The 23,311-nt window shown below is 43.1% G+C and overlaps 1 protein-coding gene across 1 annotated transcript; it reads left to right on the forward strand.

Moving 5' to 3' along the window:
• The first annotated feature begins 4,425 nt into the window (after positions 1-4,425).
• LOC127582619 (zinc finger protein 367-like) lies at positions 4,426-22,557 on the forward strand. Its single transcript, XM_052038062.1, has 5 exons — positions 4,426-4,687; positions 14,624-14,774; positions 16,125-16,244; positions 19,539-19,680; positions 21,342-22,557. Exons 1-5 carry the CDS (start codon positions 4,457-4,459, stop codon positions 21,559-21,561), a joined length of 864 nt encoding a protein of 287 aa, XP_051894022.1. The 5' UTR covers positions 4,426-4,456; the 3' UTR covers positions 21,562-22,557.
• Positions 22,558-23,311: the final 754 nt, after the last annotated feature.

Here is a 23,311-nt window from a genome sequence, read left to right on the forward strand (position 1 = left end):
GTCATTTTAGCAGAGGTAGTCAATGTTTTGTCCTAAGGAATTCCAGGATTTTGATGCAACAATTGTGATGGAATAGCTATATATTCCCAAATTAGGATGCTGTGTGAAACAGAGGGTAATTTGCAGGTGGCAGTGTCCCCAAGTACATGTTGCCATGTTCCTATGTGGTAGTGTTTGTGGATTTGAGGGGTACTGTGGAAGTATCTTGGTGAATTACTGGAGTGAATTGTATAGGTGGTACTCAGACTGGAGAGAGTGAATATTCAAGGTGGTGGAACATAGCCATCTAAATTGGTTGCTTTGTCCTGGTGGGTGTGGAGTTGGGCTTGTCCAGGAGGGTGCTGAGCATTCCATCATCCTCCCAACTTGTGTGATTATAGATGCTGGAAATGCTTTGAGGAATCAGGAATTTGGTTCCATTAAAGTTCATAGAACTGAATTTCAGCAGGACTGTTGATTTGTGTCAATTTTTATTTGGCCTTAGAGGTGACTTATTTTCACTTGAGGTTTTTTGATTGCTCACTGCAGCACTCCTCTTCCTTATTTGAAACCCATTGATGTACACAGTTCTATGGGTAACAGTATCCTTCAAAGAACTTCACTGAATGCACCACAGACCAGTGCTAGCATCAGCAGATTATTCAACCACATGTACCATCACAGTCAAGCTTGATTTCTTCCTTATCTGAAAGGCATGCTTTGCAGTAGAATTCAATGAATAGCACCCATAAGAAGGAACCTGCTTAAATCTCCCCATTCCAAAAGCTGATGGAATCATGACACAGTACAATCCCACTATTGCCGTTGACTCATCTTCAGTCCTCCAAATTGATGGTCTGAAGACGTATTTCTCCTTGCTGACTTTTTGTGAGGTCCCGCTGTACAAAGTTGACAAAAATTTAATGTAAGATGACCAACTACTGTTGTGAGAATGAAAGTTAAACTTATTGGTGGAACAGTGAGTGAACTTCTCAGCTATTGTGGGAATAAAGTCAGAACTTTATACTGCAAGAACATGTCATTCTTCACCTGGGAAGCTGGGAGATGCAATAAATGGCAAAAGTAAATTAATTCATTCATCTGTCTGGTAACATTCTGAGGCTGAATCAACATGTTCATGACTTTAGTGTCAGATTTAACTCTACTTTGGTTCACATATTTGAGCCATCACAAAGACCACTTGTATCCCACCTCTGTAACATTGTTGAACGCCAACCAACCCCAATTCATCTATACTGTGAACCCATGGTAATTATTGCAATGGATTTCTGGCCAGTCTCCTTTGTTTAAGCCTCAGCAAACTTGAAGTCATCAAAATCTCTGCTGCTGTATCCTAACTTGCACCATCCTTTTCATACCCTCCCCCTAATATCACCCCACTCCCACCAAATTCTCATCTAATCCCAAAACCAGTCCATGATTTTTACCCTCTAATTGGTGATGGTACCTGAACATCCCCAAGGCCGAGTTCTGGAATGAATATCATTCTGAACCTCTTTATATCTCCATTGATTTCTATTCAGGATCCTCTTTAAATTCATCTCTTCGACCAAGCATATGATCATACCAACAAATATCGCTTTCCCTGCCTCAGCAGCTCCTTGTTTTAAATTACACCTGTGTGAAGCATTTTGGGGTAATATTCTACATTGTGTGCCACATAAATGTAGATTATTGTTGGCATTCTGAGTTAGTGCTATACCTCAGTCTTTCAGCAGAGGGGGTCAACTTGTAATTTAAGATTAATATGAAAGCCAAACACTGCCAATGCTGGTGAGCTGAGTTGAAATCGACAAATTCTGTAAAAACTGCCAGGTTCTGTGGAAAGAGAAATAATGGAATGGGGTGCAATATTACTGGCCTGCACCAGGTGGTCAGAGTTGCCACTGGTGGTTTCCCTACACCCAGACTTGCCAGATGTTTGCAGGCCCAAAACATCTGGATCCAAGAGCCATCCTGAGTAATGGCATAGCTTGTAGAGGAAGCCTGGATACAGAAACATCCATGAATGGTTTGACAGCTTCCCCCAGTTTTGCCAGCTGTCAATTGTTTTAATTATTTAAAAAAACAAATTTTAAATAAAAGTTAATTGAAAACATTTAAACACACACATGGTTTAAAGTTTTAAGATTTAAACCAAAATGACCGGAACTTTGTTCTATATCTGCAGCCCTACAATCTCCATTGCTTGGTTCCAGCATCAGATTTAATAGTGCAGGATTTGAGAACTGATTCCCCACTGTAAATGCTGTGGAATCTCAGCTAGATTGAACTCTGCTGTTGGACTCCCTGCAGAGAACATTGCCAGATTCAGCATTCCATATCTCAGTAAATCCAGGATTTTCACGTTTGATGATAATGTGGAGAAGCTGTGGCCTTGTTTCCATTTACCAGCAAGATCCAGGCCAATATTTCAGGATAACAATCTCTTACCAAAACTGCAGAAAAAAGTGAATATGTAACTGTGTTTAAGATACAGAGAAACTGATGACTTCACTTCTCACATTATTATCCCCTTATGCCTTGTGCAATCATCCTTTTATATCTCTTGATTCTCACTCTGTCAAAAAGCTTTTCAATTTTTTTCTCTTTCCATTCTCTGCCTCTAAAAAGTTTTTTTTGTGTTCTGATGAATGAATGGTTATCAACCTGAAACGCTAAATCTATTGCACTCTTCCGGGGTGCTGTACGACCTGCTGAATATTGCTAACATTTTCTGTTTTGTTTCAAATCTGCACTATTTTGCTTTTGGGGTGTGTTATAACCTGTTGGATGGGTGCTGTAACACTGGCAATTCTCACATTTGCTCCCCCCCCCCCCATTCCTATTTTTAAAAAAAATGGCCTGGATCACTACATCTGATCTTGATTCACATAGGTAGGAAAGGGAGAGCAAGAGTTCCTATTTATTGCTGTCCTGTGATCCACATCAAGAAGTACAGATTTATGGACACTGTCCAAGAACAGAATAACTTCATTGACAATTCCTTTCCCTCCACAGATGCTGCTTAACCTGTTAAGTTGCTTCAGTATTCGTTTTTTGCTCCAGATTCCAGCATCTGCAGTCTCTTGTTTTTCCAGCAAAATAATTTGTCTGAGAGCTTCCTGCAGTACCGAAATAATACATTGTTCATTACACTCATGCAGAAAGAATGAATCTTTTCTAGAGAACCCAATATGAGTCAGGCATGATTAGTGATAGCCATCTTGTCTCCAAGTCAGAAGACTGAATTCAGATCTATATAAATGGGCCTTTTACGGGTTGGTTGACTAACTAGTAGTGTATTTTAGGTTCAGCTATTTCGAATCTATATCATTAATTTGGGGCATTGTATCTAGTTTGCAGGTGGGATGGTGAGCTGTGAGAAGGATTCCAGAGCTGTGAGAGGGAATTCAGGAGTAATTCAAGGACTAGTCTGAATGTGGAGTTTTCTGGGAGTGATTAAGCTGAATAGTATAGAAACGTTTGAGAAGAAACTGCACACTCATGTGAGGTAGAGGTAACAGATGTAAGTTTAGGAAGGGAGAAGTAGGGTGCACCATAGACTGGTTGGGTGAAATGCCCTCTTTCTATGCCAGAAATCCTTTGTTAACTTCTGAAACCAGGATAAGCCACATAAGTAGCAGGTGATGAAGTGAGAAATGTGAAATTGTAGTGTTAGAAAAAATATAAAAGCAGAATATTTGTAGAAGATGATTGAGAAGGTGGTTTTCAGAAGGGCATGTGTGTCCTTCTACATGAATCACAGAGACGCATCAAAGAATTAGGAAAGCAAACAGTTCGTTAGCTTTTATTACAAAGGGGATTAAAGTACAAGAGAAAAGATTTCTTATTGCAATTATAGATGTCTTATTGTTGTGTATATTTCAAAATTAAGGTCAGCACGCTTTCAGATACTAAGAGCATTGAAGAATATATTGAAAGAAGAATTAAGGATATATTGATTTTCTACCAGGGAGGGAGAAACTCAGTGACGATTTTATTGAATGGAATAGAAGGATGGAAGGGCCGACTCCTGCTCCTGTTTCTTATTTTGCTGGGCTACATGCGGAATATATTGACAAGAAGGCATTGCCTCTTTAAACTGAAAAATTACTGTATTCCAGATCCTTCGATATTACTGTATGTTAACTGCAAAGGGGACTGGTATTTAAGAGCATACTTTCCTTATTACTAACACACGGGGTGATGCGGTGCTTCCGCATTAGCCTTGCCAGCGCCTGAGTCATTTGGAGAGTTTTTTAAAGGCGCTCTCAGCTTTAAAAAATCAGTTTAAATGCCAGCTTTGACACACACAAACTCACCAGATGATTGGGCGAAAAGCGCGGGGACTCCCTCGTGTCTCTGGTCTGATTGGTCAATGAGATTTCCCAGCAGCCAAAAATACGCGGGAGAGACAACGAAGGATAAGAGACTTTACAAGAACTGGACTTTCATTTTTTTTAACGAAAAATCAATGTATATCATTATGTCTGGGGCTGCGGGTTGCGATTCACCCAAGCGGATGATTGTCTCTGTAATTAAATCCACGTGCAATTCAGAGGAGGTAAATCTGGGTCACTTGTCAATGTATTTACCATGCCAATGGCCGGAAAACTCCAACAACATGACCCTCAGCCCGACTCCCAGCATCGGATCGGCAGGATCCATCTCGCCTGGGCAGAGTCCTGACCTCCCAGCCTACAAGGTAAAAGAATGTTGCCGTTCTAGTAACAATTTCTGTCTCAATTGAATGAATCTCCTAAAGGAGTTGGTGCAGACCAGAGGCTGTCAAACAGGATTTTAATACCTTATGTGGGAAATGGCTGTGTCAGGATGAGAAGGGCATTTAACAAAGACCTTGTACTTATAGTAAACCGAATTGATCCGTTGTATCTGTATTTTAAATTGTTATAAATGTTAGTTGAAAGTGCTTCTTGTAGTTGCATTTGGTCCGGAGCCAAGTAAGTTTGTTGGAAATCTCTTAGTTTCATTTCCTCTCCTCAGAGAGTAATGTGCTTTTCAGATGTCCTTTTTTAAAAAAAACATATAACTGGCTTTCTAAATAGAACGGTAAATTTGCAGAATTGCGTTATTTTTCAATTGAATGCCTGCAAATTCGCAGCTTGAAAAGTCTCTTATTTTCTTATCATTGCTATTATGCGTAATTTAAATATTGATATTTTTAAAAAATAAAATAAAAGTTGTAAATATCCGCGTAGAACCCGCCAAAAATGTTGCAGGCGCCAACATTCTATCGCCATGGAGACGCGTGGCCCCGCCCCGAACGAGTGCATGTCTGATTGGCTATTGTGGGAACGCCAATTTAAAGTGACTGTCAAGCAAGAGGAAATTCTGGGACTTTCTGCAGTGTTCTATTGCAACAAAACTGCTCCCTTTTGCAGTTATTAATTTTGATATTACTGAGAAAAGTTCCATAATCTGATCCCTCCTAATCACCCAATACATTGAAATAACTTCCCAAATCTCCCTGAAATTCCACCCAACAGACATGCAATCCCGTTTATAATGACAGTGGCTTTAAAAACTTGCATTTATTTAACATCCTCAGCCAGTAAATTATCTTTTTCTTTAAAAAAAATTCATTAGATGCTTGTGTCACGGCAAGCCTGACATTTATTTTCCTTCCTGTTAGTTTTTACACAGCAAATGATTAGGAGTCGTGGAGGCACATTCAGGCTTATGGGGAGAGGGCAGGAAAGTGATTTAGCTGGATTGCTCTTACATAAGCATGGTATGCAGATGGATCAAAAGGTCTCCTGGCATTCCGCGATTCTGTATTGAGCCTTCTTTCAGTTCAGTTTGCAGCCTTTTCAGATGATGTAATTCGAAATGTCTATCTAAGTAACGTTTGAATGAAACAACATTTCTGCCTCTGGTGTCTTTACCGGCAGAGAGTTCCATCCTTTCCACCTTCTGAGGTCTCTGTTCTAATTTTGGTCTCCTGTCCATCTCTATACGTAAAGGCTGCACTGTCACAACACTTATTCTGAAAATCCCTTCACACACCTGTCTGCCTCTCTTTCTTCATTTAACAAGTTATTTTAAAACCTACAAGCTTTTGATTTGCCATGATAGCTTCTTGGATAGCTTGGGGTCAGTTTTTGTTCAATGTCACTGGTGTTCCTGCCTCTGAGTGTTTTGCTGCATTAAAAATCTTAAACAAATGGAGGTAGTTAATACCTGACCGGATATCAATATGTTCCAGCTAAAGTTGTCAAATAGTATGCAAGGAAAGGGACCTGATGGCAATTTGTACATACTGTAATTCTTTCAACCTGCCTGGTTCAGTAGTATTGAAGCCCATTGGAATATGCCAACTATGCCATCCATTCTACCTGGTACACTATTACCATTATTACCAGTTTTTACCTCTTTCAAGTCTCCAATTTGTTTCAAAGATTTCCTGACATTTAAAATGGCTAAGGAGATGGTGTAGAGGGGAAGGCTTCAGATTTTTGGATCTTTGGGCTCTCTTCCAGGGCAGGTGGAACCTGTTCAAATGGGACGGTTTACACCTGAACTGGATGGAGACCAATATCCTTGCAGGAAGGTTTGCTAGTGCTGCTTGGGGGGGGGGGGGGGGGTGTTTAAGTTAGAGTTGCAGGAGAGTGCCAGGGCAGCAAGTAGAGAGGCTGTGGGGAAAGCAGATGTTAAGCCTACAAGCAAAGACAGAAATTGACTGGTTGATAAGCATGGTGGGTCTAATGTTCTGAGATGTGTCTACTTCAGTGCAAGGAGTATTGTAGGAAAAGTAGATGAATGGATCAGCACGTGGAATTATGATGTTGTAGCCATTAGTGAGACTTGGTTGCAGGATGGGCAGGACTGGCAGCTCAATGTTTCGGGGTTCCGATATTTTAGACGTGATAGAGAGGAAGGTATTAAAGAGGGAGGAGTGGCATTACTCATCAGGGAAAATGTTACGGCAGAGCTCAGAGAGGACATATTGGAGAGCTCATCTACTGAGGCAATATCGGTGGAACCAAGGAATAAGAAAGGGATGACCACGTTAATGGGTCTATATCTTAGACCTCCCAATAGTCAGCAGGATTTAGAAGAACAAATTGGTAGAGAGATAGCAGATAGTTGCAAGAAATATAAGATTGTGATAGTAAGTGATTTTAACATTCCACATATTGACTGGAACTCCCATACTGTAAAGGGATTGGATGGGATAGAGTTTGTCATATGTGTTCAGGAAAGCTTCCTTAATATGTAGAGGTCCCAACTAGAGAGAGTGCGATACTGGATCTCCTCTTAGGGAACAAGACAGGGCAGGTTACAGAAGTGTGTGTAGGGAAACATTTTGGATCTGGTGATCGTAATTCCATTAGTTTCCAGATAATCATGGAAAAGGATAGGACTGGTCCTCTGGTTGAGATTCTAAATTGGAGTAAGGCCAATTTTGATGGCATCAGAAGGGATCTGGCAGGTGTGGATTGGGATAGGCTGTTTTCCGGCAAAGAGATGCTTGGTAAGTGGGAGGCTTTCAAAAGTGAAATATTGAGAGTACAAAATCTGTATGTTCCTGTTAGAATAAAAGGCAAGTGTAACAGGTTTAGAGAACCTTTGTTATCGAGGGCTATTGAGACCCTGGTAAAGAAAAAGGTGGCACATATCAGGACACCTTGCAGTCGGGGGTTGGAGCAAGATTTGTGGCGGGAGATGTTGAAAAGAGGTGAGTCTCTGTGCTTGTGAGTTTCACTTGCGGGAATGTAAGAGGGAAGTCAGCTAATTTTTAGTTAATAGGTGATTAGCTAATTATCAGCAACTAATAAAAAGTTAGGGTCAAGCTGATCAGCCATTTTGAGAGTGAATACCAACCTGTGAATACCGGGCTTCAGTGAGGAGGGCGAGCAACACTAAGGTGAGGGTACATTCTTATTCAATTTTTCTGCCTCTTTATTTTCCCTCAAAGCTTTTTAGTCATGGCAAGTGAGCTCAGACCCATGTCATGCTTCTCCTGTGCAATGTGGGAACTCAGGGAGGCTGCCACTGTCCCTGATGACTACGTGTGCAGGAAGTGTGTCCAGCTGCAGCTCCTGACAGACCACATGACAGCACTGGAGCTGCACATGGATTCACTTTGGAGCATCTGCAATGCTGAGAATGTTGTGGATAGCACATTTAATGAGTTGGTCACACTACAGTTTCAGGGCCTATGGCAAGATAGGGAATGGATGACCAACAGGCAGAGCAGTAGCAGGAAGGTGTGTAGGAGTCCCCTGCGGTCATCTCCCTCCAAAACAGATATACTGCTTTTGATACTGTTGGGGGAGATGACTCATCAGGGGAAGGCAGCAGTAGCCAGGATCATGGCACTGTGAGTGGCTCTGCTGCACAGGAGGGCAGGAAAAAGAGTGGCAGAGCTGTAGTGGTAGGGAATTCCATGGTAAGGGGAATAGACAGGATCTTCTGTGGCCGCAAATGGGACTCCCAGTTGGTGTGTTGCCTCCCAGGTGCATGGGTCAGGGATGTCTTGGAGCAGCTGCAGGGCATTCTGGAAGGGGGAGGGTGAACAGCCAGATGTCATGGTGCACGTAGGTACCAACGATAGAGGAGAAAAGCAGGATGAGGTCCGACAAGCTGAATTTAGGGAGCTAGGAGATAGATTAAAAAGTAGGACCTCAAAGGTAATGATTTTAGGATTACTACCTGTGCCATATGCTAGTCAGAGTAGGAATAGCAGCATAGTTAGGATGAATGCGTGGCTTGAGCAGTGGTGCAGGAGGGAAGGTTTCAGATTCCTGGGACATTGGAATGGTTCTGGGGGAGGTGGGACCAGTACAAACTGGTCTACACCTGGGCAGGACTGGGATCAATGTGCTAGGGGGATTGTTTGCGAGTGCTGTTGGGAGGGTTTAAAGTAATATGGCAGGGGGATGGGAATCCATGCAGAGGGAAGCAGAGGTCAGAGCAAAAGTTAGAAAAGAGAAAAGTGAGAGTGGAGTACAGAAAAGTAAAACGCAAAGGACGCAAACGTTACTAGATTCTAAAAGGACAATAAGTGCAAGGGCACTTTACCTGAATGCCCATAGTATTCGAAACAAGGTCAGTGAACTTGTGGCACAAATCAGAACAAAGGGGTATGATTTAGTTGCCATTACAGAAATGTGGTTGTGGGGTGGAGATGAGTAGGAATTAAATATCCAAGGGTATCAGGTAATATGGAAGGACAGGCAGGAAGGTAAGGGAGGTGGGGTAGCGCTCTTAATTAAGAATGAGATCAGGGTGATAGAGCTGATATAAGATCTAAGGAGCAGAATATTGAGTCCATCTGGATAGAGATTAGGATTTGTAAGGGAAAAAAATCACTGGTGGGATTGTCTATAGGCCACCAAAAAATAACATTACAGTGGCACAGGCAATAAACCAAATAAACCAAGAAATATTTGATGTATGTAAGGCAGTTGTCATGGTGGACTTTGACTTCCACATAGATTGGGTGAATGTAGTTGGTCGAGGCAGTCTTGAAGAGGACTTCATAGAATGTATGCGTGATAGCTTTCTTAAACAACATGTTAGTGAACCTCCAAGGGAAAATGCTATCTTAGATCTGGTCCTGTGGAATGAGACAGGTAAAATTAACAATCTTGTAGTTAGGGATCCTTTTGGAAAGGGTGATCACAGTATGATTGAATTTCTCATATAAATGGAGGGTGCAGTAGTTTGATCTAAAATCAGTGCATTATGCCTAAACAAGGGAGACTACAACGGGATAAGGCAGAAGTTGGCTAGTGTAGACTGGAAACACAGGCTATATGGTGGGACAGTTGAGGAACAGTGGAAGTCTTTCAAAGAGATTTTTCACGGTGCTTAACAAAAGTATATTCCAGTTAAAAGCAAGGACAGTAAGGGTGGGGAGAGCCAGCCTTGGATAACTAAGGAAATAAAAGAAGGCATCAAGCTAAAAGCTCATGCATACAAAGTTGCCAAGAGTAGTGGGAAACTGGAAGATTGGGAGAACTTTAAAAAGCGACAAAGAACCACCAAGCAAGCAATAAGGAAAGGGAAGCCAGATTATGAAAGTAAACTGGCACAAAATATAGAAACAGATAGTAAAAGTTTTTATAATCATATAAAACAGAAAAGGGTGGCTAAAGTGAACGTAGGTCCCTTAGAAGATGAGAAGGGGGAATTTTTATAATCATATAAAACAGAAAAGGGTGGCTAAGGTGAACGTAGGTCCCTTAGAAGATGAGAAGGGGGGATTAATATTGGGTAATGTGGAAATGGCCAGGCCTTGAACGACTATTTTGTGTTGGTCTTTGCAGTGGAGGACACGTCTAACGTGCCAAAGAGAGATGTTATGGATGCGATGGGAGGTGAGGACTTCGATACAATCGCTGTCACTAAAGAGGTAGTGAAGAGCAAACTAGTGGGCCTAAAGGTAGACAAATCCCCTGGTCCTGATGGGATGCATCCCAGGGTACTGAAAGAAATGGCGGAAGTTATAGTAGAGGCATTTGTGATAATTTACCAAAATTCTCTGGACTCTGGGCGGGTCCCGGAGGATTGGAAGACAACAAATGTCACGCCACTGTTTAAAAAAAGGATGTAGGCAAAAGGAAGGTAACTATAGGCCAGTTAGCTTAAAATCTGTAGTCAGAAAAATGCTTGAGGAAGAAATAGCAAGACATCTGGATGGAAGTGGTTCCATTAGGCAGACACAGCATGGATTCAGGAAGGGCAGGTCCTGTTTGACAAACTTATTGGAGTTCTTTGAGGATATAATGAGCACAGTGGATAGAGGGGAACAGGTGGATGTTGTATTCTTGGATTTCCAGAAGGTGTTCGATAAGAAGCTGCATAAAAGACTTATCTATAAGATAAGGACGCATGGAGTTGGGGGTAATGTATTAGAGTGGATAGAGGATAGGCGAACCAATAGAAGGCAGAGAGTTGTGATAAATGGGTGTTTCTCTGGTTGGCAATCAGTGGTGAACTGGGTGCTGCAGGGGTTGGAGCTGGACCCACAACTATTCACGATCTATGTTAACGATTTGGAAGAGGGGACCAAGTGTAGTGTATCTAAGTTTGCTGATGACACTAAATTGAGTGGAAAAGCAAATTGCGCAGAGGATGCGGAGAGTCTGCAGAGAGATATAGATAGGTTAAGTGAGTGGGCAAGGGTCTGGCAGATGGAGTACAATGTTCGAAAATATGAGGTCAACCACTTTGGAAGGAAAAATAGAAGATCAGATTACTATCTAAATGGTGAAAGATTGCAGCATGCTGTTGTGCAGAGGGACTTGGGAGCGCTTGTGCATGAATCGCAAAAGGTTGGTCTGCAGGTGCAACAGGTTATGGAAGGGGCAAATGGAACGTTGGCCTTCATTGCCGGAGGGATTGAATTTAAGAGCAGGGAGGTTATGTTGCAACTGTACAGGGTACTGGTGAGGCCGCACCTGGAGTACTGCATGCAGTTCTGGTCTCCTTACTTGAGGAAAAATATACTGGCTTTGGAGGTGGTGCAGAGGTTCGCCGGGTTGATTCCGTAGATGGGGGGGGGGGGGGTTCGCCTATGAGGAGAGATTGTGTCGCCTGGGATTACACTTGCTGGAATTCAGAAGAATGAGAAGGGATCTTATAGAAACGTATAAAGTTATGAAAGGGATAGATAAGATGGAGGCAGGAAGGTTGTTTCCACTGGTAGGTGAGGATGGAACTAGGGGACAAAGCCTCAAGATTTGGGGGGGAATAGATTTAGGACAGGGATGAGGAGAAACTGCTTTACCAGAGAGTAGTGAATCTGTGGAATTCTCTGACTAGTGAAGCAGTAGAGGCTACCTCATTAAATATATTTAAGACACAGATATATTTTTGCATAGTAGGGGAATTAAGGGTTATGGGGGAAAAGCAGGTAGGTGGAGCTGAGTCCACGGCCAGATCAGCCATGATCTTATTGAATGGCGGGGCAGGCTCGACAGGCCAGATGGCCTACTCCTGCTCCTATTTCTTATGTTCTTGGGTATAGGCAGTTAGGAATAAATGAGGCACGTGAGGAGTATAAGAAATGCAAGAGAACACTTAAGAGAGAAGTCAGGAGGGCAAAAAGAGGACATGAGATTGCTCTGGCAGACAAGGTGAAAGAGACTCCCAAGAGTTTCTGTAGCTATATTAAGAACAAAAGGGTAGCAAGGGACAAAATTGGTCCTCTTGAAGGTCAGTGTAGTCATCTACGCATAGAGCCTAGAGAGATGGGGGAGATCTTAAATATATTTTTTTGCATCTGTATTTACTGAGGAGATGGACACAGAGACTATAGAACTGAGGCAAAAGAGTAGTGAAGTCATGGACCGTATCTGGATTATAGAAGAGGAGGTGCTGGTTCTCTTGAGGCGAATGAAGGTGGATAAATCCTCAGGGCCTGACAAGGTGTCCCCTTGGACCTTGTGGGAGGCTAGTGCAGAAATTGCAGGGGCCCTGGCAGAGATATTTAAAACGTTCTTAGCCATGGGTGAGGTGCTGGAGGACTGGAGGATAGCTAATGTTGTTCCATTTTTCAAGAAAGGCTCTAAGAATAAGCCGGGAAATTATAGGTTGGCGAGCCTGACATCAGTCGTGGGTAAATTATTGGAAGGTATTCTAAGGGACAGGATATATAAGTATTTGGTTAGGGATAGTCAACGTGGCTTTGTGCATGGTAGGTCACGTCTAACCAATCTTATAGAGTTCTTCGAGGAGGTTACCAAGAGGGTCAACGAGGAAAGGCAGTGGATGTCGTCTACATGGACTTTAGCAAGGCCTTTGACAAAGTCCTGCATGGGAGGCTGCTCCAGAAAGTTAAGTCGCTTGGCATTCAGGATGAAGTAGTCAATTGGATTCAACATTGGCTTAGCGGTAGAAGCCAGAGAGCGGTAGTAGATGGTTGTCTCTCTGACTGGATGCCTGTGACTTGTGATGTACTGCAGGGATTGGTACTGGGTCTGTTTTTGTTTATCATTTATGTTAATGATTTAGATGATAAACTGGATCAGCAGATTTGCCGATGACACCAAGATTAGGGGCGTAGTGGAGACTGAGGAAGGCTATTGAAGATTGCAACGTGATCTTGACCAGCTAGGAAAATGGGCAGAAAAATGGCAGATGGAATTTAATGCAGACAAGTGTGAGGTGATGCACTTGGGGAGGACAAACCAGGGTAAGACTTGCACAGTGAATGGTAGGGCTCTGAGGTGTGCGGTAGAACAAAGGGACCTGGGAATACAGGTCCATAGTTCCTTGAAAGTTGTGTCACAGGTAGATAGGGTTGTAAAGACAGCATTTGGCACATTGGCCTTCATAAACCAGGGCATTGAGTACAGGAGTTGGGATGTTATGTTGAAGTTGTACAAGACGTTGGTGAGGCCCAATTTAGAGGATTGTGTGCAGTTCTGGTCAGCTACCTACAGGAAAGATATCAATAAGCTTGAAAGAGTGCAGAGAAAATTTACAAGGATGTTGCCGGGACTTGAGGACCTGAGTTATAGGAAAAGGTTGAATAGGTTTGGACTTTATTCCCTGGAGTGCAGGAGAATGAGGGGAGATCTTATAGAGATATACAAAATTATGAGGGGTATAGATAGGGTGAATGCATGCAGGCTTTTCCCCTTTAGATTGGACTAGAACTAGACATCATAGGTTTAGGGTGAAAGGTGAAATATTTAAGGGGAAACTTATTCACTCAGAGGGTGGTGCAAGTGTGGAACGAGCTGCCAGCAGAAGTGGTAGGTGTGGGTTCATTTGTAACATTTAGCAGAAGTTTGGATAGGTACATGGATGAGAGGGGTTTGGAGGGATACGTCCGGGTGCAGGTAGATGGGACTAGGCAGAAGATCAGGTCGGCGTGGAGTAGATGAGCCTGTTTTTGTTCTGTAGTACTCTGTGGATGAGCAGAAATATCCTCCAACTAAATATTGTGTCTTAGAACTTAGCAACAAATTTTGTTCCCTGGATATTGATTCCATTCCTCTCCTGGGAATTGTTTGAAACTGATCTGGACTGTTCACAACCTTCATGATGTGCTTGATCCTGAGCTAAGCTTTGGACCACATATCGGGACTTTGCCTCAGTTTGCTGAAACCCTCACCTGTGCCTTTTCTCACCTCCTGCTCTCTTGATCAGCCCTCCCTCTGCATACTTCTTATCCACTGCTCTGGTATCTCTGTTCTAATTCAAACTAAGTCCTGTTCACCTATCACTCCAGTATCCCCAGTTAATCAAAATCTCTATTCTAAAATTCTTCTCCTTGATTCTGCATCCCTTCACAGCCTTGCCTCTCCCTACATCTGTAATCTCCTCTAACCTTTTCAACTTTCCGAGATACCTGTGCTCCTCTCAGTCATACCACTTAAATGACTCCAGAATTAGTGTCCTTGCTTTCAGCTGCCAGGGTTCTAAGCTCTGAAATTCCTTCCCTAACTCTCTCTGTCTCTTGAGCTCTATCCTCTTTTACTCACTTTCCCTAAAACCTCTCTGTGTTGATTTTGGTTCTGTGATGCTCCTCAGTAGTACTTTGGGGCAGGAAAGTTTCTGAATAAGTAGAGGGTAGTGTGATATTCCTTGCTTCACTCAGGCAGGCCTCTAACCTGGCAATGTCAGGGTTTCACTGCTGATGCCCTCTGGTTGTGTGTTTCAGGATGGGATACGGCGTGGCCGCCCCAGAGCAGAGATAGTCCGAGATTTGATCACCGAAGGCACTTTGTCCACCAGCCGGATCCGCTGTCACATCTGCAATAGAGTATTCCCACGGGAAAAATCACTCCAAGCTCACAAAAGGACACACACTGGTAAGCAAGAGTGTAGAGTGCATACGACTCATTGGTCTCTTTCAATTAACTTTCAAAATGCCCATTGTGATTACATTGACTGCAGTTACCCCATCACATTATCACCTTCTCAGATTCCATTCCAAGGTCCTAGTTATGGATCTCTGTCAATCTTGATCTTACCTTCTTTTTGTGGTCTACTTGCATTCACAAAAGTCTTGGTAATGTAATGGAAATTGTATCAAATTGCTTCATGTGAATTAGAAGCATTGTAATTTAGTGAAGGAGGCCTTTCAGTCCATAATGTCCATGCTAAAAGGTGGAGACATCCCACATTTCAGCTCTTGTTCCATAACCTGTAGATTACAGTATTTCAATTGCTCATAATAGCCCTTGAGGGTTAAGTGTGATAAGGGTTCCTGCCTCCACCTCCACTTCCAGCAATCACTTCCAGACCCTCACCACCCTCAATGAAATGTATTTTTCTTACCTCCCATCTAGTCCTCTTCCCACACACCTCAAATCTATGTTCCCTGGTTATTGACCCCCTCTGTCAAAGGAAAAAGATCCTCCCTGTTCATCATTGTCTTGACCACTATTTTATACACCTTGATTAAATCTTAGCCTTTGTTCTGAAGGAAACAATACCAGCATAGCCACTCAATTTTTTTTTGGAGGTTAGTTTTTGTTTCATCTGCGGGCTTTTAAATTTGGTCTCACTCAACACTGTTTCCATTAACTGAAACCTCCCTTGTACTTTTGTGGTGCCTAAGTCTTGAACTTTAGTCTCTCTACTTCCTCAAGACCCCACTCCTCCCAATTTGAAAACAAGTAAGGTAAGGCTGGAACTTCTCGGTAAGCCAGGCAACCCCTGCAGTGAGAGGAATCAAGTTAACATTTCAGGTCAGTGACCTTGGATCAGAGATGTTCTGAAGGGAAGTTACTGAACTGAAAAAACATCCGTTTTTCTCTCTCCACAGAACGTTTCATTTCCGATTCCAGTACCTTATTATTAAAAATGGGTATAGTGGTTAAATTATTGGACCAGCAGCCAGGGTTTTGAACTGTTGATCCAGAGACAGGAGTCTGAATTTCACCATAGCAGGGGAGGGGTATTAAATATAAATAATTAAATAAGTCTATTTTTTAAAAAATCTGGTTCTAAGGAAAACTGTTAGACCTTTTAAAAACCTCCATGACTGATCCCTCATCACTCTGAAAATGTTATCTATCAGGAAAGCTGCAGTATGTTTTAAGAATTTGATGTCTGTGATCTCCTTACCACGTGCAAAAGTGATTTGTTTTATTGTGTACTTTTACTTTAACATTCCTTTCTTTATCTTCCTCCACTCCCTTTCTGTGCGGCGTTAGGTGAGAGGCCATACGTGTGTGACTACCCGAGCTGTGGGAGGGCATTTGTGCAGAGCGGACAACTCAAGACGCACCAGCGCCTGCACACTGGTGAGAAGCCCTTCATCTGTTCCGAGCCAGGTGAGTGAGTGATGAGGCAGGGAAGTTGCTGAGGATTGGTGGGGTGGACGTGGCCAACATCGGAACACAACAATTAGGTGCAGACTAGGCCATATAGTCTCTCAAGGGTCCATTGAGTAAGATCATGTTGATCTGACCTTGGCCTTGGCTCCAGTTTCCTGTCTGATCGCAATAACCTTTTATATCCTTTTAGTCGAAAAGTCTTTCTTAGCCTTGAATATAAGAAATGGAAGCAGGAGTACTGGGCCCTCATGCCTGTTCTACCATTCAGCAATATCATGGCTGATCTTGTACCTCTGCTCCACTTTCCTGCATTAACATAACATCCCTTGATTCACTTAAGATCTAAAGGTCTATCAATCTCTGTCTGGAATGTGCTCAGTGACAGTTTCCACAGCTCTGTGATGTAGTGAACTCCAAAGCTTCATTACCTTCTGGGTGAAGAAGTTTCTTCTCATGTCTGAAGTGGCTGAGACTTTATTTTGAGACTGTGACCCCAGACAGAGGAAGCATCATCCACATATCTACACTACGAAGCCTCATAAGAATTTTATTTGTAATATATTCAAGAACTCTGCCTCCATAGTTCTATGAAGTTGAGATTTTCATAGATTCATACCCTCTAAGAGAAATTCCCCCTCTTCTCTTCCCTAAATGTGAGATCCCTTATTCTGAAACTCTTGTAGAGTCATAGAGCACAGAAGTGGGTTCTTGGTTGGTGTGGACCTGGTGGGCCCATCAAGCACCCATTTACACTAATCCCATTGTATTGTCTCCACACTCCTATCAATTCTCAACGGATTCTATCTTTCACCTACACACTAGGAGAGAATTTATAGTGGCTAATTAACCTACAACCTGCATGTCTTTGGGATGTGGGAGGAAACCTGAGCATCTGTAGAAAATCCATATGGTCACATGGAGTACGTGCAAACTCCACACAGGCAGCATCGGGGGTCAGGATTGAACCTGGGTCATTGGAGCTGTGAAGCAGCAACTCTACTAGCTGTACCATGGTGCTGTCACCACTGGCTCCTAGTTCTGGATACTCCCAACTTGGGGGAAAATTGCTTTCTGTATCAACTCTGTCAATACCTTTTATGTTTCAGTATGATCACCTCTTATTCTTCTAAACTTCCGTGAGTGTGGAACCAACCTGCTCAATCACTCCTACAAGACAACCCCTTCATCTCAGGAATCAAACTAGTGAACCTTCACTGGATTGCCTTCAGTGTAATTATAGTCTCTTCTTAAATAAAGAAGAGAATATCATTACATGCAATACTCCCGGTGTTAATGTGGGCACTTATTTACGTGAGGGGTGGGGTTGAAGGTAGGATGCGGTTGTGGGTGGAGGTATGGCACATCTGAACTAATCAGGAAGTTCATGAAATCTTATAGCCATTTGGCCTTCAAAAGAACTGTCGTAAGAAAAGGAACTGGGTGTTCAGCCCCACAAGCCTGTTGTGCTTTTTAGTCAGATTAAGGCTTTTCTGAAACTAAACAGTTGCTTTCAGATATCCTGGGATTGTGAAAGGTAATGACAAATGCAACTTTTTTTTAAATGAAATTCATGGTAGATTGAAGGGAGAGCTTGAATTTCTGCACCCTAAAGAACTTTGCAGAACTTTGCAACTTTGCAGAAATGCAGGAGCCGATTTGTACACAGAAGGCTCCGACAACCAACCATTTGTTGATGACCAGATGATCTGTTTCAGGAAAAGGATTGGTCAAGGCACTGGGTTTCTGGATTAGATCTTTATGTCCAACTGAGAGGACAGATGAGCCTTTGTTTAACACCTTGCCTGATGGCCTCGCTCTTGACAGTGCAGCACTCCCTCAATACTGCAAAGGGAAACTTAGTCCAGAAACCTGGACACAGGAATCTGGGCTGAGTCTTGATCCGCAACTGTCTGATTCAGAGGTGAGAATGCCACCCACTCGGACCCATCTGAGACCTTGGATGAGTTTCCTGGTGTTTAGTGGGCAAGGTGACCTGAAAGATTCCAGCTAAATGTTTATTTTCCAGGTTCTGTGAGTGGTGTCGAGTGTTCAATCAATGCAGTACTGCAGATCCACCTGGACTGATTGTCAGATCCTCCAGGAGGAGTAATCTTTGTTCCTTCCTTAATTTTTCTTAAAATCTAACATATTGTCTTTGCCTAAAGTTCACATTTTACAGGTCTTGCATTGTGAGGAGGGACTGAGGAGGTGGGGTTGTATTTGAAAGAATGAGAGATGATCTCATTGACACTTGTAGAATTCTTCAGGGGCTTGTCGGGATTGATGTTTCCTGTGTTAGGTGATTATGGTACTGGGGCATTTGGGGCAGGGAAGTGGGGTGTGTTCACAGTGTTGGAGAAAAAGAGCCCCTTAGAATAGAGAGGATGAGAGATTCCTTCAATTTTTTGGCATTCTTAACCATAAAATGCTGTGAATACTCAGTGTCTGTTGCTAGATTCATGAACTCTGTGGGATTTGGAGGATGTGGGATCAGGTTAGAACATAGGTTTGAGACACAGGACCACTATTATTGATGCATTCTTCAGGAACATTCTGCCATACTCTTCTTGTATCCTTATTCAAATTCATCCACTGTCTCACCTCTTCCCTTTCTCTGTAACCCTCTGCAGCCTGCAGATCTCTGGGATCTCAGCCCCAACCATAGCCGACTGTCCATCCCTCCACTGCCGGTCATCCCATCAGTCACACCTAAAACCTTCTGAGCTTTTGTTCACCTATGCTAATATATCCATAGGATATCTATATATTCATGGATACATGTGTGGTACCACTTCTTGGGATGCTGTGGTGTTTTACTGTTATCTGTTGCCTGTGACAGTGTGAGAGGCTGCAAAGGATGTGTTCCTAGCTTCCTCCTGGAGACAAAGCGTGATTTTAAAAAAAAGGTATCTCTGCTGGGTCTGTGTGATGCCCAGTATGTGTATTGCTGGCGATTAGTACAGCCATGGTAACTCTTAAGTTTAATGTACTTAATCATACACAGGATGTGGATGTTGCTGGCAATGCTGGCATTTATTGTCCATTCAATAATTGCCTCTAACTTTTAAATCTGGAGTCACACAAGGACGAGGATGTTGGATTTCCTTCTCTGATGGATCTTGGTGAACCAGATGGGATTTTAAATGGCAGTCTGTTTTTTTTTCCACAGTCATTAACCTTTTTTAATTAATTCAGATCCAAATAAGTTGCTTATTTATTAATAATTCATTTTAATTAATTGGATTTAAATTAAGTGACACTGAAAATTTTCCTTCTGATGTTTCTCACCAGGCTGTGCCACGAAGTTTGCTCATGCCAACCGGCATTGTGCCAAGCACCCGTACGCCAGGCTGAGGAGACAGCAGGGTGCGTCGGACCAGGACCGTGCCACGGCAATTGAAGAGGATAAGGCAGTGGCAGCGTGGCTTGCAAGGTAAGTGACCAAGGTCTCTGATCTCCAATCATACAACCATTGGGGTGTGAGGGAGCCCACTCACTATCTTGGTGCCAGCTCGTGCTGCCCTATAGTTGCTGCCACTGCACCCTCCCTAAAATTCACTGCAATGATCCCCTTTCAGGTTGTGAAAGTTGGTGATCTTGCTGACGGTGGAAGGGTTGGTGATATTGGGTCTCACAACCAGATCTTTTCACTTTCCAGCCAAATGTTCTGCATAGGGATCAAGTATGGAATCCTTAGTGGGTGATTATTTAAATACCACTTCCACACCTCGCCCAGCCAGAGGAATGGAGTGAATTCCATGGTGAAGTGATGGAAGGTTAAATTGGTCAAGTGATGGTCTAAACCTCGGTGCTTGTACAAGCGTCAATCCCTCAGAATTGCTTCTGAACAAATGCTACAGTGCAGTAACAGGCCATTCGGCCCACCTGGTCCTTGCTGTGTTTGTGCTGCTTGTCTCTCCCTACTTTGTCGAACTCTGATGACATAAACTTCTCATCCTTTGTTTTCTCCCCATTTTTCTCCTTAAATACCTTTATGCTACTTCCTCGACTATCTTGACCACACCCCATGGGAGTATTGTATGTGCAGGGACACAGTCCACTCCTGACCAGTAATCATGTTAAAGGCATGCATGTGTGTATATTATGCATATCCACTGCATTCTGCAGAAAGGTTGATTTTACATTCCCACACATGACCTTCTGGTAGGGAGTTCACATTCTCACCTCAGTCGGGTGGACGAGCTTATTGGCAATTCCTTATTGGTTTAGTTAATCCCTTCACACCCCTCCCCTCTTTTTTATGGGATTCCTTAAAATCCAGCCCTTTGGCCAAGCCTTTTGCATTTGTCTGTATCTTTGGGGTGATTTTCCTTGTCAAAGGTGCTATATAACTGCAGCCTCGAGTTGTAGAGGAAGTACAACTAGCACATTCTGGAATCGGCCTGTGTCAGTGGGGAGCAATGTGAAGTTACTAGCTGAGCTATTGTGCAGGAGTGTTGGGGCTGTTCAGATGAAAGCAAGTGCTGCCAGACTTGTCTTTGTAGAATTGTAGAATGTTTCCAGCACAGAGGGAAGCCATTTGACCCATCACGTTCATGCCAGTTCTCGATTCTATGCAGCTTTACAAATTTTTATTCAGCATTATTTTTATCCATTTCCCTCTTGAAGGCCACAATAAAACCTGCCTCCACCACATCTGCAGGCAGTGTATTCCAGATTCCAATTGCACACTGCTTATAGAATGTTTTTCCTCATGACACTCTTAATTCCTTTCCCATTTGTTTTATATCTGTCTCCTCCATTCCTTGAACCCTCGACCATAGGAAACAGCCTCCCACCATCCATTCTGTCCAGACTCCTCATCAGTCTATTTACTTTTATCAAATCTCCCTTCATCTCTTTAAAGAAAACAGTCCCCACCTCTCTAATTTTTCTTTGTAACTGTGCTCCTTCATCCCAGGAAGCATTCCTGCAAAATTTTGCGGACCTCTCTGATGTCTTTGTATCCTTCGAGTTATAGGTAACCGAACTGAACACAGCACTCCAGTGTTTTATAAAGGATCAGCCTAACTTCCTTGCTTTAATACTCTTTGCCCCAGCTTGATGTTCTTCTTCACTGTGTGACTCCCTCAGGTACTGGCAGAGCCGGGAGCAGAGGCTGACCCCTATGAAGGAAGAGACAGGTTTCCAGAAAGCTGACCAGGGGCAGAAGAACTCAGCAGGCAGCCACCCAGAGGAGGAGGAAGATTTGTCACCCTATTCTGGTCGCCAATTGCAAGAGCAGAAGGAGCGCTGGCATGGAGCCCTGGCACTTATCCAACTGGCGAACCTCTGCTCGGCTCAGCCGCTCTGAATCCCTTTACCTCCTTCTCTTGCTTGTTCCTTCACCAACCCCCCCCCCCCACCCCACCTCCCTGTGATTCTGTCTGCATTTTCCCTAGCTCCTCCTACCCAACCACAATCCTTTCCTTGCCCGCCTCATTCCCACCTGACCTCTGCAGTGCCCACTCCTCCCCCTCACTGGTCTTCTGCCTCCTCTTCCCTTGAGGAGAAGGGGTAGGGTAGGAGTCTACAGAGAAACCAGCACACACTGTTTTATGTGGTCTGCCCTCTGGTTCACCCCCATAATTACTTTGACCTACTGAGTCCCTTATAATCTGTAACTTGTCCCTGACCTGATCTGGCTGTTTGAGTTATTTCTGCATTTTCTTTTATGTGATAGAAATGAGGATTCTAATGGTTCCCACTTCTGTTGCTCCCTACTGAGTCTTCACTGAGGCTGCATTGGCTCTGAACGTCAAAACTGCTAGTTTTTAGTTTAATTTTAAATAGAGAATTTAACAGTATATATAATTATATTAATTCTGTGTACCTGCTCCCATTGATTCCTTGAACTATGAAGCTCATGCCCAATTCTGGCTGAGTTACTAGGGTATCTGTTCATCTCCCCTCTGAAGCTTCCATTTATAAAGCACTTTCTTGACTTCAGGGCCCCCCAATGCATTTTGCAGCAAATGAAGTATTTTTAAAGTTGGATAGTCACTGTCACTGATGAGAAAATCTCAATGCAGCAGTGAAATAATCACCAGATATTCAACCTTGTTGCTTGAGGGATGAATATTAGCTGGAGGATCTTGGAGAACAACTTCTTCAAAATGGTGTTAGTCATTCTCCAAAAAGAACAAATACAGAAGAAAATAGAAGCAGGATTAGGCCACTCAGCCCCTCAAGCCTATCTGTCCATTCAATGTCATCATGGCTGATCCATGCTGGCATCAATTCCTCTTCTGTGCTGGTTCCCCATGGCCCTCAATTCCTTGATCTTTCAAATATTTATCTCCACCTTAAATATATCTAATGATCTGGCCTCCACCACCCTTGGGGGTGGGGGGGGGGGGTGCAGGGGGGTGGTGGGGGGCAGAGAATTCCAGAGATTCACTACCCTCTGAGAGAAGAAATTTCTTCATAGCTCAGTTGTAGACCACTGTCCCCTTATTTTGTAGCTCTATCTCCTTGTTCATGACTGTCCCACTTGCGAAAACGTCTCAATATCTACCCTGTCAAGTAACCCTTCAAACCTTGTATGTTTGAATAAGGCCACTTGAGGCCTCAGTTTTAAAATCACACTTGAAACACTGCACATTCAACGGGGTACTGGAGTGTTAGCTCGGGTTATGTGCTGAAGGGCTGCTTGAACACACAATCTTTGGCATGAGGTCAGAGAACAAGCTATTGAAAATTATTGCTCAAGCCATTGGAAGCATTGATCACCAATTCCAAGAGAATGGTTAAGGGAAACTGGTTAATGTAGGGATTGAAAAATTGGGCAGAGCAATCAGAGGTGGAGTCTATCAAGCATTTACAGTACTTAATTTTGTCACATTTGTGTGGTTGTGCCTGCAGTGACAATAACCGTCGGGATATATTGCCATCTTCTGTTGTGTTCAGAAACTGCAGCATGTAACACCTCCTGCTTTACATCTTTTGTTAATTACAACTTTTCTTCCTCTTCATTCAACTAATCATCAACTTTATTGCTCTGCGCACATGTTGAAGGTTTAAGCGTAATGTTTGACCTTGCTCTCTTGCGTCATGCATCAAAG

Source organism: Pristis pectinata, chromosome 24 (assembly GCF_009764475.1).
Source record: "Pristis pectinata isolate sPriPec2 chromosome 24, sPriPec2.1.pri, whole genome shotgun sequence".
Taxonomy (NCBI): domain Eukaryota; kingdom Metazoa; phylum Chordata; class Chondrichthyes; order Rhinopristiformes; family Pristidae; genus Pristis; species Pristis pectinata.

Excerpts from the sequence above, each read along its gene's own strand:
- LOC127582619 (XM_052038062.1), top strand. The coding sequence starts at position 4,457 with ATGTATATCATTATGTCTGGGGCTGCGGGTTGCGATTCACCCAAGCGG. Across the intron at positions 14,775-16,124 it reads TCACAAAAGGACACACACTG|GTGAGAGGCCATACGTGTGT; the intron begins GTAAGCAAGAGT and ends GTGCGGCGTTAG. Across the intron at positions 19,681-21,341 it reads GTGGCAGCGTGGCTTGCAAG|GTACTGGCAGAGCCGGGAGC; the intron begins GTAAGTGACCAA and ends TGACTCCCTCAG.